General features: G+C 41.6%; 1 protein-coding gene across 1 annotated transcript; it reads left to right on the top strand.

Annotated features, from left to right (window-relative positions):
• Positions 1-1,044: 1,044 nt before the first annotated feature.
• dipk1c (divergent protein kinase domain 1C) lies at positions 1,045-16,433 on the top strand. The gene is made up of 4 exons (XM_036522280.1): positions 1,045-1,585; positions 10,596-11,315; positions 14,001-14,165; positions 15,887-16,433. Exons 1-4 carry the CDS (start codon positions 1,397-1,399, stop codon positions 16,142-16,144), a joined length of 1,332 nt encoding a protein of 443 aa, XP_036378173.1. The 5' UTR covers positions 1,045-1,396; the 3' UTR covers positions 16,145-16,433.
• The last annotated feature ends 1,490 nt before the right edge of the window (positions 16,434-17,923 follow it).

The raw sequence follows: 17,923 nt of genomic DNA, 5'->3' as shown, positions 1-17,923 counted from the left end.
TACACAGCTTCTCCACAACAGAACTGTGGAGTTGAATGTTCAGCTTTTTTGCAAAATGGTCACATTTCTTGTTTTCTGTATTTCCCTCTATATTTTTCATACTTTCCTTTCATAATACCTTACTTTAAAACTCCTCTGGAATTTAAACTAACTCTAGAATAAAATGAAAACACTTTCATTTCAAGACAACCCCTACCCCCACCAACAGTTAATTCAGCAATTTGAGAATGGTGTCACACCATCAATACCTCCAGATGCACTGATGAGTCGATATCATTAAGAAGTCCAGAGAGCAGAATGTTTCATCCTTTCGCAAATATCTACACAAAGTACATGGTCTTGTGTAATTGGGAATTAAAGTTGGATGAAGTGCTTAAAAATGTATAAATATTCACTGCACTTGGCAAGCCTCTGGCTTCTTCTTTGGAAAATGATTAGAATTCTAGTCAGTGGTTGCCCTTACACTCACACAAACAGAGTACCTTCCTCTATGGAATACTTCTTCTGAGGCCAGAACTAAAACCTAAAGCCTGTCTATTCATAGTTTCTCCTTCATCATTTTTAAGTGTTTTGTTTGTCCTTTTGGACTCAGTGTGTATGTTCAACACCCAGAATCTATTCCATTAGGACTCACCGAATTTTCCAAATCAATTTGTCAATATTTGAAAAAAAATGTTTTGACCTTTTTTATTGTATTTAACACATTTTCAAACAAGATCATTCAGGCACAGAACAGTATAGTCATGCCACTTGTCAATGCCGCCTTAAAATGCTGGAAATGTAAAAAGAAGCTCAGTGAACTTTGTCATTCAGATGCAGCTTACATGTGCCGGGGCAAACCAGAGTACCTGCTGCCTTGGAAACAGAAAGGGGCCGTCCAGGCAACCCAAAAGAGGCGAGCTCAAGGGGGCGGGAGACAGACCGATGTGGTGGGGTGAGTGTGCGAGTGTGTATGCGTGCGAGAGAGAGTGAAGGAGAGAGAGAGAGCGAGAGAGTTTGAAAAAAGGAGCTTCTCCAGCTCTCCATCTCACTGGCTGAGGGCTCAGAGCACGGCAGCAGCGCACCACATCCATTCAGGAAAAAGGGGAAGGGACAAGGGGAGGGGAGGAGCCAGGAGGGGTGGGAGTGGGCCGGCACAGGGCGCGCGTGTGCATGTGTGTGTGAAGAGCAGGCAAGTGTGAGCAAGCATGAGCAGCGAGGGAGAGAGGAAAGACGAGACAGCCTGCTCCAAGAGCAGAGAGCCGCTGCACCCCAACTCCTGGAGGCTGGATGGCAACTTCTCCTAAAGACGCCCGCGCTGGCTGCCATGAGGCCGGCGTCGTCGTGCTCCTGAGTGACCCGGGTGGCCACCGGAGCAGGGCCAGGAGCAGAGGTGGAGGTGGCCGTTCCCAGGGCGATGTGGCCGCCCAGGCGAGGCTGCGTCCTCAGGTGGCTGGGGCAGCGGATCTGCAGGAGGACCACATTCCTCTTTGCTCTCTTCTGGTTCGGGTTCTGGGTGTTCCTCAACGGCCTGGTCTTCGTGCACAGGACCATCTTCTCCGATTTCTGCACTGACGACAAGAGCAAGCAGGTTCTCCAGAGAGTGGTAGGGGCTTTCACATGATATTTCTTTTCGCTTATATTTTATACCATCCAAACACCGATACAAACACACACAGAAGTATAAACACACTCCTGCTTACGTGCTTACAGAGGAACATTAACACTCTTGCACAATCCCATGCTGAAATTATTTTCAGTGGCTTAAGCTTCCACTGACTGAAATACGGATAGTTGTCAGGGGAACTTAAAGATACAGAGCTAAACAGCAACATGATTCTGCGCTTCTACAGAAAACTTTATAAAACATTCAGCTGAATTCAGATGTTTAATTTAAAATACATCAGTAACAAAGGTAGTAAAACCACTTGAAATACTCTCCTTCCAATCCTGGGTGGAAGATTTATGTCTTTAATCAAGTTGTTCCAGAAGCCGACTCCTGTGCTATTTACTGAGGAGACCGCATCATTTTTAGTGTCCCCTCCTGTCCTCTCGTTATGCATGCATTTGGTTTAACGGCAGCATCTTTATGTGCCTGTCTGGCAGGTTAATTGGCAGGGAGTATATGAGGGAAAACAGGGCATTCGAACCAGAAATCATGCAATGCGACTACAAGCACAACAAAAGCACAATGTTCAGATAAGCAGCATTAGATTCATTCGTGGGTGACATTTTAGTGCGCTGATTTCAGGCCTTCACTGTAAACTGATCTGGGATTTTAATACCTGGTAATGTATCATAAGGGTGTGATTACCTTTCACATGCATGAACAATAAAGTAAGAGCTATATTCTGATTAGTGGGCTCATATTTTTAACTTTAATTTCAATAGGACCCAGTAAGAGTTACTGCACAGACATATCAACAACCCAGGTGCAGACCATTGCTCATAAGCAGTGAACTCCCTCCAATGTGGAATCGCAAAAACAGCTACAGAATTTTAAGAGAGGGAAAAAATGTTTTTTCCTTCCAATAACAGCCATGAAAGTCTGATAACTATAGAAAGAAAGAACTCGGAAAAGAGAAAGAGAGAGAAAAACTGAAAAGGAGGAAAGAAAGGCAAGGAAAGCAAGTAATCCCTAAACATTGCAGGCAATCCGTTTGGTGACATGGTACAATTGAATCTTGGAGACAGTGGTTGAAAAGATTAGGAGAATGACAAAAACAAAGGCTGGGCAAGGAACCACAAGCACGGGATCAGGACCACATGAGGAAATACAATGCAGAGAGAGTGTATTCAGAAGCCAGGGTCGTGCAGTAATTAAAAAAAGATTCAAGCGGGTTACACAACCCAACCCTTGGGGTTTGCATTTCTGTGATGCAGGTGCAAAACTGATTGGGGAAATACTGAGTGAACAAAAATGTGGAGTGACCAAACTGAACCAGCTGAAATCTGTGTACAATGGCATTTTATACCACACTTGCCAGAATTTGTACTTGATTTAACTGATACCAATCCATTTTCCTTCCAACATGCCCCTGCACAGTGCGAAAAGGATTAATGCCAACTTTTGTGTGCAACTCCAGTTGGCATGATCATCCTCCGGAGTACTTTGATGACAAATTTGCATGTAACAGACAAATAGGTCAAACTGCAAACTGAGACTCATGTACGTCTCTGACTCCTGTTGGCAATGTGCCTGATTCTACAGAGCTGCAGCCAGGCAGGGCCTTCCCACACATAACCTCTGGCTTGGAGGCACCGCAGAGCCCTGTCAGATTCAGCCCATTTAAAAACCTCCTCGGCGTAGGTCAACTGCCCAGGAATTTACTGCCGGGGAATGCTGTAATTTCTACTGTGGCAGGACGAAATGAAATCTGGGGCTTGTTTTTTCCTTTTACTTTTCCTCTTCCTTTTCCTTTACCTCTCTGCCTGTTTCACAGAAAAAAACTGCCAGTGTGAGTCTGCCAGTAACAAAAATATGCGAGAGTGCAACGAACATTATATAAAATGTTGGCGTCGTGGGCTTTGCTATTTGTGTTACAGACAAATGTTGTTGTGATGAACCAGTAAAAAGTGAAACCGTTTCACAATTTCATGAGAACAGCCAGGCTCTATTTTAAATTAAACTGAAACTCAGTCTGAATGAAGAATTTAAGCAAATTTTTTTTTGATCCGGTCCCACTAGGATCAAGAGCAGTCTTGGTAAATTGCACTGTTTTAATATACTATCTGCTTGGCATGCACCCTCACCCAAAGTGACTCTAACTGCATACATTTTCACACCTTGTGAAAGACATTTAACCAGCAGGGTGTTGCCTGGAGCATTTAAACTTAAGTAGTTCTTCCTTGGGTACAGTTTCTGTGTGGTGCAAAATCACAGAGTGCATGCATTAGCGTCATCAGAGAATGAGGTTAGCAGGGCTTCCAGTTGTGTCAGTCTACCTTTATATAATTGTGGCAGGTCCAGAGCAGGTCAGATCACAGTATGTTTTCTAATTCAAGGAATTCTATGTTTCCTAATTTGGAATGAGAAACCTAACCCTAATCCAAGCTCCAACCCTAAATAAATCTGAGACTAATCGTGATCCTTGTTCCAGCTTGTCATCGCAACACAACCATTGCCATGTCCATAGCCCTTACAGTTTTTCTAACCCTACACGTAGCCTAACCCTAATTTCAGTCCTGATCCTAACCCTAACACTAGTTCTACATATAACCATAAAGCAAGTACCTTGCCCTGGTTACATACCTTGACTTCCTCTTCAATTTAGGAGCCCTCTTTTAAGGGAAATATACATTGTGTATGAAACACAACGTAGATTTAGAAGGAAACATTCGGAATACAATCATTGCAGTTAAGACATTTCCATAAAACCTACCATACAAAATGATTGCTTTGGGACATGCGATATGGTGAAAATTCATCCTTAGAATTTTGTTTGAGTAAGGTTTTGATTGTAAATCCAAGGTTAACTTCCCTCTCTCCCTCTCATAGGTACACACACACACGCTCACACACACACACACACACACACACACACACACACACACACACACACACACACAAACACACACACAGCAGGTTACATAGTGTGAGTGAATCAATGAAATCTGCTGCTATACATACAAAATGTGTCCTGTGTGGCAAGGCAAAGGATAACAAAAAAGTCTGTCAAGGGCTTGGAGAGCTATTAGATACTAAGACCCAGAGTCAAACACCTGCCAAAATGACCTTCACTCAAAATAATAAATAATAATAATAATAAAATTACACCAGTGTTTTTCCCACTCTGTTTTTAATTTATATCCGATGTACCTTAACAGATCTTTACCAGAAGGGCAGAACATATTGTGGAGGATACATTCTTTAAAAAAACAGATGTTCCTATCTAATATATGCTCTGAAACCCCTAAAACCCATTAAAATTCCCACACATAATACTAATGGTCGAAGAAAAGCAGCTGGCCAGCTTGAGAGAGAGAACAAACAGCTGCCTTCCCACATAGCTTGAGAAAAAGCAAAAAGTAATGTGATTCACTTTTTCCCTGTCAACATTGTCAGGGATACTCAATTGTTAAGTAAGCATACCTTCAGATAAAGACAACTGCGCTCTAGGGAAATGAAAAATGTAAATAGCTTGTGTGTAAATTTCAACTGGTGGTGTAACGCTTTGAACATGATGTTACTTTAAACTTGATGGTTGTACTTTGAACTCTGTTTGTAGAACGACAATAAGTAGTAATCAAGCAGCACTGCTTTTAAGCCCTTGGGTGTTTAAGTGTGAACCTAGATCTTCACTTACTTGTGACCTCAGTTCAAACACCAGAATGAATGGTACAATAGTACAGAGTGGTACAGTGGTAGCTCTGTGCAGTTAAAACTCATTATATATGTGTAGTGCCCACTACACATTGTGATTAGAGGGGATTTATGTACTATTTATGTGCCACACACCTGTCCCCTTGATATCACCAGTCATTTTTTTCCACCACCTTGTTCACTGCTTTGTAGTCTATTGTGTAGCCTCATATAAGCGTTTTCTTTTTGCGTTGTAACGGCCATTTTGCCCCTTTTGTGCTGCTGAACAAAAGCAGCCCTGGGGCTACCTGCCGTGCAAAGAGACCCATGCGGGAGCAAAGAGTGTGGGTGAGGACAGCGGCTGAGCGTTTTACCTTAATTACAGAGTGAGCTGGAGAAAGCAGAACAGGCGCTTTAATTTGAGCACCATGCCCGTGTCACCCGAAAACACATTTAGAGCCGAGGTTCTGCTGGGAGCATAATCAACGTCCTAATTTTGAAGAGATGGAGCCGAGAGGAAGCCTGCCCTTGTTTTAATGACTGCGGCAGCTGTGTGCGAGCACCCGGTGCTGTTCTCTGGTCTGGGCCGCTGTTCCCTCTTCTTGAGCTGTGGCACAAAGTTTTTTGCTGCGTCCATTAATGGCTTTCTGCTGAAGGGCTCTAGCACAGCGACTGTATGTATTTATTAATCTATTCACTTACTACAGAGAGTGAAGATTTCAAAGTGAAGAACCAAAGGTTGGGTAACATTTAAGAGGATTCAAGAGGGGGTTTCCCTCAGCTTAGTGGGACCGTGCTATTTCACTGAGAATATGGTCAGCGTTGTTCTTTTTCATGCTTTTAGTTTCCTTTTACATTACTCAAATTTGATGGGAATTCACAAACGTGCAATATTTGTTTTCAGCTGCCAACACTGATCAAATTGAATGCACATCATATATCTCAAAAGTATAATATTTCAATGGTATGTGCATTACAAATTTTTTGCTGAGGGAAAAGTACACCCACACATCCTGAAAAATCCTGCTGGAGCTGGAATTCCTCACTCTATTTGTGACAGGTCTGCTGAATGCGTAATGGGTGGTTGAGCCTGCCAAGCCATAGCGAGCCTGTGAAAATCCTTCAGCGGGAAAATATAGCCCTCCACCATTGGGTTCTGTATGCTGTGAGGACATTGACCCAACCTAACACTGTTGGTCTGTTAATGTTTATGACTTGAGAAGACTAAACTATTAAATCCTTAAGGTAAATGCAGTTACCATGTGTACCCAAAGTCAAAGGCATACAGATATGAAACACCTCAGTTATTGCCACAAGTGGACCTCAAACTATAAAAACTATAATTAGTGTACGTTGCAGTAGTTTTTCATAACATAGATTTGTTTGTAATCTGAGAAAAGTACTCCAGGATATGGTACATACAATAGTTTATAATATTTGACTCTGAAAAAGTACATTGCGTTGAAGGAGACACATTGGACACATTTCCAACGAAAGAGGAAATTGTTCTACTCCAAAGCTCTGGATCATATGATCTAAATTGTAACATTTCTCCAGAGTCAGTCAGTCATGAAGTCGTTCATGCAAAGACTAAATCCTGACATGCTTCAAGTCTCTGAAGCTTTAATCTGTCATAAAGTCGGGCATTTGAAAGTAAAACCTGAAAGGAATACGTGAAGACTGCTGACCTTAAAAGTGTCACAATTGGAATGATCTCCTTAAATATCCTGACACGCTGATATTGTAAACACTGACTAAGTCTAAATAAACGAACAGCTCTTTCATGGAGCACAAACCTTATTACTGGAACATTGCTGGCTTATCAGTTTCTTAGAATTAACAACACTCGCTTGTATAACATGGATGACTGAATTTGTTGCCTTCAGGAGATGCCCGTCTTTCAATCACCCATTTGGTCATGATGCCCTTGGGCTCCTTTTTTTTTTTGGGTGGTGAACATTCACACCTGGTCTGTGACAGTCTGATGGTTATATGCTGTCGGAGCAAAACGGTACCCAGTGAGCTGGATGTTTCTGAGGATGCCGGCGTCAGGCGGAATAGGGCATCAGCGTGTTGCGAATGTAACTCTGACAGAGCAATGTAACACAAGCCACACAAAGAGGAGCGGAGACAAGCAGACAGGGTCATCTGCGTGTGTCCTAGGCACGGCTCCACCGGGATGTTTTGGAAAGATACAGTGGTTTACCACAGGGACCCTCTGAGAGCCAGGTGACAGAAGCAGGGTTTGCTTTGCGTGAGAGACTGATTTTGCAAAGGGGGTCTGAGGCAACATGGGTCAAATTGACTTTCCTCTGGGGAAGAGAGACAGAACTGAACTCATTAATGTTTCCAACTGTCATCCCCAACTGGAAATGGCATTGCAGTCATGTAATACTAGTATATAAATGAACTATAGCCTCAACCCTCCCCATTGTTAAGCTAAAGATTTACTGTTTGTTACAAATTTGTGAATTTAATGTTTCATGAAATGTACTACCAGCATGCACCACATGCTTGCCAACAGTTTTAACGTATATATATATTCATACAATCCATGTGACCCATTTTTAATCCTACATCAAAGATGAGCCTTCTTATGGTCTGGCTACACAAGTACACCTTGGTTACTGTCTGTTAGTCCATTGTCTCCTTGAAAAGTCCTCTCTCATTAAGATTTTGGTAGGATCTTATGGTATCTTTTTTGTGTACAGAGTCACATGTTTAAAGCTTGCGCTACAATATACAATATGCATGGAGAGGATCACAGAGGGATTTGACTTGACTTTGACTGACTTTACTCCAAGCTACAGCTTTGAACCATGATGGGGCCTCTACTTATAAATCAGGCCACCCACAATGCTCAGTGTACCATTGTCTGCATAGGGATGAATGCATTAAATTGTATTTTTTTCCTTCAGCACAAAATGAGAAAATGCTGTGCATGCCATTCCACATTTGCATTCCATACAATTAGAGTGCATTTGAACAGTCGCTTATTGCAGTGGTTTTCATTGGTGTTGGGGGACATAAAATAAGTCCGGTACACATTTGCCAAATGCAAAAAATGGTGATGAAAATCATATATATTTTTATGGCATTGTCCACGGAGTGGTCTGACACAAAGGATCCTTTCTTAGTTTTGCATTTCAACAGGCACTAATTTATCCAGTGTACGAGAAATTTAAGACCGTGGACGACCATTTCAGGACATTCCTGGCATGCCTATACTGACCAGTTCTTACACAGTAGATTTTTTTGAGCAACAAGCAGTAGACATACCATTATATTGTCTCTTGCTGCACTGCCAGTATCCTCCCTGCAAAAGTGTCCAGCTACAAAGGAAAACTAGTATACTAGAATATTTTAAGAATGGTATCCACTGTGTCATTTTCAAGCACTTCATTTTTGTTCTAATCGTATTTAGGGGCTGCATTTCCTTACACATTCATAACTAGCAGAGAAATAAGACCAGGTTTTAGTCAGTGGCACCCAACACTTTGAACTGTTGTGCAAGAGGTGTTATTCTAAACCATATTCGTCCTCAAAATTAGAAACCCATAAAACCCACTCTGCTTTATTTCACCAAATGTCCCCTGAAGTACCACATGTAAATTGAGGCTAAATGTGAGTTTGTGTGCGCGTGTGTGTGTGTGTGTGTGTGTGTGCTCTTTAAGCAGAATTCATCTGAGCTAAAAGAATATGGAATGTGCCTATGTTTCTGACCCAAAGCCTAGGCTGACCAACAAAGACTGCCTTTGATTCTAACTGACCACAAGTACATTACCGCATCTGATACAAAAGACTAACTTGTCTTCCGCATTACCTTTTGTGGAATTTCTTAGAATAAGCACAAACCCAAGCAATCTTGAAATGTCAGCTTGCTAACTCTTTACAGCAGTTCAAGTGCTCTGTTGCTTTGCAGATCACCTACAAGTGCACTCAGTTCTTGTAACACTTCAAACATTGAAAGAGTTTCAAAAAGAAACATGCCTGTTTCTCTCAAAACAGGCATGAAAGTCATTTGCTCAATCTTTGCACTTTGGTTTGCAATAAAATCCCACATGAACATAGTGTAGGATATAAGCCAGGAATGATTGGAGGCTATAAAAATCATTTGAATTTTTGGCTCTTCTGGAACAAGTGTCCTTCAGACCACAGCTTTCAACTCAGCCCATTGCTTCATGGGAGAAATTGTTGCTATTAATCATAACTCATTCTCCTCACAGACATATTGTCTTATATCAGTCTTATTTAGGGTGATAAAGACTTGATATTTATCTGGTAACTCACATTAATAAAATGCTACGTGATATCATAAATGAGCTTTTTGTACATGTAATATTATGAGTGTTCCCATGCATTCAGAAGCTAGAGACAGCTGTTGTTAAACATGACGCAAGTCCAGGAAATCCAGGCAATTATAGCGGATGTGTGGAATTTAGCAATTGAGCAAACATTCAAAAAAAGACTTTGCCAGAGCGGAGGGCTGGGTCTGGGAGCAGGGCAAAAAGGGAAAGCACAGACTAAGCTGCAGAGATGATGAGAAAACCTCAGCAGGCCAGGATGGGAGGCCTGAGGACTGTGCAACTGAAGATAGTGATAGGATTGCGACAGTTAGTCTTTGGGCAGCAGTTTTTGAATACAGCATTTTTCACATAAAGCTTCATCCCTGGCTAACAGAGTGCAGCTCAAGTATAGCAGGCTCTGGAAATGTATCCATATCAGACATACAGTGTTGCCTTTGATTTTTGATTTTTGCATGCATTTTCAACATGTTAAACAAACTTCTCTTTCCAAGATTGGTAGATGCTTGCATCAGCAAGGTTCTAGTTCTGGTGTAATCACCACACTGTAGGTATGCTTGTGCAACATGATTTGTAGAAAGTGACACAGGGAATAGACAAGAGAAAGAGAGAAGAGAGAGGGAGAGAGGGACACAGAGAGAGAGTGGAAAAAAAGAGAGAAGCACTCTGCTAATAAAACATCATGACTGATGGTGCAAGGGGAAACATGTGTTTTGTTAATGTGATAATGCTACACAGTTAAGGCCATTAGCCATCCCTCTGGACTCAAGAGGACAGCTGTTTACATTGGAATGTTACTGAAAATGATTTTAATGTAATCCTCTGCAAACATTAATCATGTCCAACTTCTGTGTGCATGTATGGGTGTACATGTGTGTGCATGTGTGTGTGGGTGCAGTGACAGTTATTTATACCCTATGTAAATTGTAGACGAATATGTCGTAATACACGGGATGGGGTTTCATGGTTTACGTAAAACACACATACTTTCACTTTCCTGTCTGTTGCAGTGCGAGGACTACAGACAGGGCATCCTGACAGGGGACCTCTGCGAGGATCTGTGCGTGGCCCGACAAGTGGCGTACAAGCGCTGCCTTTACTATGAGAACGGCAAGAAGGTGATCGAGGCGGAGTGGCGCGGCGTGCCCGTGGTGCTCAAGTCCAAGCTGGAGAACTTCTCCTCCTACGAGAGCTTCAGCCTGCTGGAGTACCAGGACGCGCCCGAGCTCTCGCCCATGGACATCGTCTTCTACGCCACGCTGGAGATCAAGAACTCGCTGGGACTGGAGGTGAGGAACGCCACGGTGCCGCGGCTGTGGAGCCAGCAGCTGAGGGAGCACGGGAGGCCGTACTCCCGCGCCGAGCTGGCCTCCCTCTGGTCCCTGCTGCAGCAGGAGGAGTACACCTTCTTCAAGGTGCTGCAGGGCCTCAGCCGGCACGTGGTGAAGGTGCTGGGTTCCTGTGGCCACTTCTACGCCGTGGAGTACCTCATCGCTGGCCACGCCTGGAACCAGAATCTCTTCTCGCTAGAGGACCTGCCGGGGCCACCGGGGCCGGGGGGCGACGCCCCGCCCTCCCCCGGGCGCGGGGGCGTGACGGAGAGGGACATGGTGCACAGGATTGCCCTCAGCTTCCTCCACATGGTCCGGCACTTTGAGAACGACTTCTCCCACCGCCTCCACCTCTGCGACATCAAGCCAGAGAACTTCGCCATCAGGCAGGATCTCACGGTGAGAGCTGGACCGAGTGGTTCCCTGTTTTCCAATTCATCATTAACCCTCATCAGCATAGTTTCAGTTAGTTTCAGTTTGTTTTTGTTTTTGTTTTTCACGAACTACAGAAAAAAGCTTTACAGCAGTAAATAATAGGTGTAAAGATAAATAGATCATACATGTTGAAGATGAATTCTGAACATATTGTTAAAAAAATAATCTCTTAAATGAATCATCATCACTTATTCATCCAGCTGGTTCTCTTATTCTGCATGGTTTACAGAAAGTACTGCAAAGTACAATTACAGACAAATTACCACGAATGGCGCAGTGAATGGTCTCATTATTCATAATTACGACAGGAGGATCCTGGTAGAAGCAGAACATGGTTTATTTTGAAATTATATACTGGTGCAATCTGGCGCAATTATTATATTACAAGTCAAAAAACATTAACCTTTGGGAAAAAATGAGATCAAAAACCCAGGTTTCTATCAGAAGTTTCAATATTCATTAATTACTATGGACATAAAGACATTTTCTCATAATGGAGGCCTTGTTACTAAGGGAGTCATGGCAAACCAACAGTGACCCCAGAGACAGAAGCAGGAGTGGGAGTGAGCAAGAGGCAGACAGACATGAAGTCACTGGAATTTTGGGTTTTAGTTTGAAGTATTATCTTCTCTTTAGCATTTTAGTTTTGTGTGGAGAACCCATGAGGAGGAACTGTGAAGTCTTTATTTATTTTGATTTAGACATTATTAAATGGTCATCTTGTGCATTCCCAAAATAAATGTCCCAAATGTCCCAAATAAAACACATGTCATGATGTGTGTTTATTTTAAACATTTGCTTATTTAACTAAGCATACTGTGTTGCTTGATGTGGGAAATCTTTTGTGAGGGGGTGGGGCTGATACTAAGCTGGACTAAGATGGCTTATTGTTAAGAATGAAAATCTACTTTTGTACCAGTGGGTATGCACGGAAACAGGCTAACAAGTGTCTAACCTACAGTTATTTTACATTCCAAAGAAAGTCAGACAACCATGATAAACACGCAGTCTTTCATAAAATGTTCACTTCGAGGAGAAATATCAAAATTCGTTCTGCAGATCAATTTTAGCAAGTGGTTAACTGCAGCTGAAAAGCATGAAAGCTGAGTGAATTTATAGCTTAAAGAAAGAACGATGAGTGAAGCAATGAGTGTGGGACCAACAACAGCACATTGTCATGTTACATCTCATATTTATCCGTAAATAGGTACACTCACCTTAAAGTTTGGTCTCCACTAATGAATTGGAAATTTGACTTGAGGTAAATCTACATGTTTAAAGCAATTTTATCCATTTTCCAAAAATAAAGAAATCCTGATCCTGTGCTGTATTGACCTGTATGTAAAGTACCCTAAAAGTTAAATGAAAAAAATTCAGTTCAGTACAGACACTAACACAGAATGTAGTAATTGTACCAAATGGACCTGAGGGGTCTCATAAATGAAGCAACAAGCCCCTGACATTTCAATACAATGTTCACAACCTCATTGTGTCATACACAGTAAACTGGTGCCAACACAAAGTGAGTTAAAATTTCTATAAATATTTGATAACTATGATCCAATTTTTCTTCACAGTGCGTACCAGTTGACATCTGTGTGGTAAACCGTATTCATACAATAGTACTGCATTATACTGCCTTACAAATGTGTTTGTGTGTGATGACTGTAAAATATGAAAACTTTTTTCAGAGTTTCCTATAGCACATCTGTGGTTCTTTTGTGGTTGACTAAAGAATATTTAATTGGCACTGTCACTACAGACTGTTACATCTGTTAAGTGTGAGGTTAAAAGGAAATGAGATTATATACCTAACCTCTGTTTTGTTTAAACTTATGTTTGAGTAGAATGCCTTTTGGCCCCCACAGAATGCATAATTTATTTCACAGTATTGCCAATTTAAAATAATTTGAAGTCATTTGTAATGATACTGATAACAACTTTTGAGGAAGGAAATGGAGCTCTAATTTTCTCTTTCCTGTATCCAAAGCTAAGTCAAAAAATGTCGTTTGAAAAGAGGTATTGAATCTAGAATTAACACAATAAAACGTGATTTTAGTATGTTACAGAATGCTTGTATTTCACGCTTCAGTAATTCAATTAAGAAATACATGAGACTGATTATATCATTATTATAATTAGAAGTAGTAGATGTCATTGAGAAAAGCCCTTATCCATGGTAACAATTTGCTGGCATGTCCACAATTAAACCCAAAGTGCACATCGCACGCATCACAAACAAACAAAAAAAAATGAAGCCTCTAACTTTCATTTAGTCCTCCATGATGAATTCTGGAACTGGGTTACCTGATATCATTGGTTTGAATTTAACCGCAGGGACTTTAAAATAATGGCCTTATCCATATTTAAAACACTTATCTCATTTTCTATATTAAACCTATATTCTATATTAAACCTTCTATATTATTTTCTATATTTATGACAGGTTCTGTATACGTTTTTTCTTCATAAAACATTTCACAGCAGACCAGGTATATAGGTCCATATGTACAAATAAGCAATACATTGCTGCCCAGTGTGCCCTTCCAGTTTTAAATATTGATCCGTTTACACTCTAACAGTCCTCCTTCAGTTCCCTCCACTGTGTGTTTGCCGGTTTCCATTCCTCTCCTCGTGTTTTTGCTGCAGGTTGTGGCCATTGACGTAGACATGGCTTTCTTCGAGCCAAAAATGCGGGACATTCTGGAGCAGAACTGCACCAGCGATGATGACTGTAATTTTTTTGACTGCATCTCAAAGTGTGACACGAATAAAAACAAGTGCGGCTCGAGACGAATAAACAGCAACCTACAGGTAGGTGGTGAAGCAAACAGGGAAACAGAGAAACAGTATGTCATTTTACTGTTTACGTAGGCTTCTCATGTGAAACAAGCACTGCGTCTCAATATTGTTGTTATGGTTATGATAATTATCATCCTTATCAAATCAACAGGGTCTACAGTTATCAGTTACAGTTAAACTTACAAAGACCTTATGCATAATTCATTGAGCCTGACTTAGTGGTAACATCAAAACAATGAAGCCCACTTGTGCAAGCTAATTACAGAGAAATTGCAATTGGATAGAATGAGAAGAAGTAATTTGTGAAATGGTGACATCAATCACCATTGTGCAATATTTTCATCCTTATTTTATGCGTAAGTCAAAATAATAAAACTTTAATATTTATGTAATTGAGGTCATGTATAGACTGAGACATGTCAGGTCTGTGAATATAACAAAATTATGTCCCTGGAGAAAGTGGTACAATGTTGTTTTCATGGCTGTAAGCAATTGCATGAATTTTGTCATTTACAGCAATATTGAGGTACATCACATCAAGTTGCATGATTTACCAATGCTATTATCTCCCAATTAATTAAATTTTCACACAGTGATATCCTAAGACAGGGATTGCAGCTGGCAATACAGTGGACTGACATTTGAATTTACTACTTGGAAAAAGTTACTTGATATCAGATAATTACACATCAGATATATACAGTATGTGGGCTAAATGTCCTGATGTACTGCCATGTACCCACTGGCTGTTTAGACCAATTTTGTAGGACTGCTAATTGCTCATTTTTACAGATTGCTTCAGATCTGCAAAGAGGAAGTCAAAGAGCCACACGCAGCTCGGGGGCTGCAGGTTGCCAACCCTTGTCCAAGGGATCCACCACAATTTAACAAGAATCTTGGAGCTATTCATTTCTTTCACAGTATTACATGCAAGAATTTGCTCTGAACATTAGCATATTATGTTAAAGGATATCATGCCAATTTAATGTCAGAAACTGATAATTCCTACACACAGTCGGGAAGAACCGTGAAGTTTGTCACATATGTTTCCAGAGGGTGGTTAATTCATTCACCTCTAAGGGCAAAGCCGCAACACTTTTCTCAGTGCCTTGTTTTTAGCATTGACCTAAATCCCCCGGGGCTAAACTAAGTGTGGTTTAAACATCAGTGCACATGCATATGCCACAAGTGTGTGAAATTTAAACTCTTATCACGACTCTCTTCTCACGGATCTCTATTTATTCATGTTCTGCAAGGACAACGATGCAAAAATGACTCAGACACCCAGCTCTTGACAGTGAATAATCAGCACAATCTTTGTGATAACAAATAATTCAAGCTTTCAAAACACATGAATATTACATGGCATAAGCTCTTCAGAAGAAACTCAGAATTTAACAAGGAAAAACCTAGGCCAGCACAGTTTAGTGTTTATGAGACTCACAGAAAGGCCATGGAAAAAAATGCAGTGATGGGAAAGTGCGATTTCATGAGCCCAATTATTGGGAGGAACCACCATTCCGTCTGCCAATCATTGACTTGTATTAACCAGTCAAAACACTTTACAGGAGACTCTCCACAGCAAAACGTTACAATCAGCTCAACTCTGTGGCCCATACAATAGCTCTGCCGATTTTAGAGCTTATGAAGTTTCGCTGTCCTATTCATCTCTCACAGGCGCACCATAATACTGGCTTTCCTTTAACGATTAACTCTTCTTCTTCTTTCCTCAGGTAATCTGTGACAAAATCTTCAGGCACTGGTTCTCTCCCACACTGCTGGGAGCCAGGGCGGGGCTTCCCCTGCAGGTATCACTGCAGCGAGCAGTGCAAGACTGCGCGGAGACAGCGGGGGGCGAGGACGCCGAGTTTAACCAGGCCATCCAGCACCGCCTCCTCAGCCTGCTCACTCAGCTCCTCCAGGATGGCCCGGGACGGAGAACAGGGCAAGGAGACACGGAGGGACGTTATCACACTGCACTAAATTTCTAATATCGCCTAACAGACTTGGCTTCGCTCCGCTGTGCTTGCGGGGCCGATTTGCTCTCTGTGACAAGTCTCCCATGGTAACAGAAGAGTGGGACTTTTCAACAGATTTTAGCACACATTGTTCTAAAGTTCAGACTGGCTCTTTTGTCTGCGGTTTGGAATGGAAGGAAGAGGAAGAATGGTGGCAAACCATATATATGTACCATACTACTTTTCATAGATGTTGCTACAATAAAAACATTTCATTCCTTGAAAAAGGAAGAGACTAAGACATTAACTTTAGCTTTGTCCAAGAAACAGCTAAATCTCATATGTTGTACTGCAAATGATAATATGATCTCATTTTCAAACATTTGTGACTAATAAACAGTATTTTGGTGACTGACTATAGTTACCATGTATTCTGTTGACAAGCACATTTGATATCCCATCTACGTTCATCTGTCAGTTTAATGAGGCTGTATTTTTTAACCAGGACGAACAGCGGTGGTGTATCCACATGTGCTGCATCACATGAAACCACAATGCATACAGTTGGATCACCTTTCCGTTGACCTAACGTGTCAACACCTTGCAGGGGGGGATGGTCGGGAGATCAGCATCTGTGTTGCATTCTTCACGGTGGGGCACCTCAGACTGGAGGGGGTCACGTTGATTCTCCACCTCTCCCCCATCTCAGGGCAGAATTTGCCCTCCCTCCCCAAAATTTAGCATTTCTAGAGTTTCTTCCTGATAATTTTCTACCCCCACCACACACACACATACACACACGCACACACACACACACACACACACACAGATCAGATTCCAGCTGGCCTCCAGCTCATTTCCAAGACCGGAGGGGAAGACTAAACACACTGCCCTGGCAGAAGGAGCAAGGGGGAAGACTAAACACATCATGCAATCAGTGTCACACGGAATGGCGACACTTCACCTGCTGCTGAACTTCAGCCTGTTGGCCATGATTTACGTCCTTGTGCCTTCTTTACTGAACTGCTGGAGGTCACTGCGTGCAAAGTCTCCACGGAGACAGCAAAGCCTGATTTTGATCTGCGCTGAGGGAGAGGCATTCTCTTGTTGGGACCACATTGCAGTCTGTGCACTGGGGTCATCAGCTAGGCCACTGTCACTACTTTTTACTGACTCCTCTCCCTCAGTTTGCACAATGCTGTCCCATAGAGAAAGCCACAAATTCTAGCATTTGGAAAAAGAAATGCCTATATTTTCCACAAGGGGACCACAAGATGTGATTTTAACTCTACCACGCACTGTACTTCCTTAAATTTTGGATGTATTCTAGGAAGACAGATTTGCAACTGAAATCAACAACACAAATGCAATATAAACGGATACTCCCGTAAATGAAACCTGTATGTCAGCACATATATTATATTAGAAAAATTAAATGGAACAGGTAAGCAATATGAAAGAGGAATCCAAAGGAACTAACATTAGACGCCAATTGGGGGAGAGGGGATTAGCTTTGATGCAGAATATCTAGATATTGTTGAACTGAAAAGACACATTGAGCATACTATGTACAATAGTTTGACGTATTTAACATGAAAGCCTTGTTATTGGGTATGCATCTGTTAAAACAAAATAATTAGCATACATCAAACTATACAAATCTGAGACATGTTCATAAGAAATATGAAGAACAAGGACATGAATTAACTTACTCATTAAATAGCTGCGTTTATGTTGCACTGATGTAAATGGGACCATATTTGCCATACAGTGTGGGTGAAATTTCCTCTGTTACAGCTGTATAATATTCTA

Source organism: Megalops cyprinoides, chromosome 2 (assembly GCF_013368585.1).
Source record: "Megalops cyprinoides isolate fMegCyp1 chromosome 2, fMegCyp1.pri, whole genome shotgun sequence".
Taxonomy (NCBI): Eukaryota; Metazoa; Chordata; class Actinopteri; order Elopiformes; family Megalopidae; genus Megalops; species Megalops cyprinoides.
This window is presented reverse-complemented; position numbering and strand designations above follow the sequence as displayed.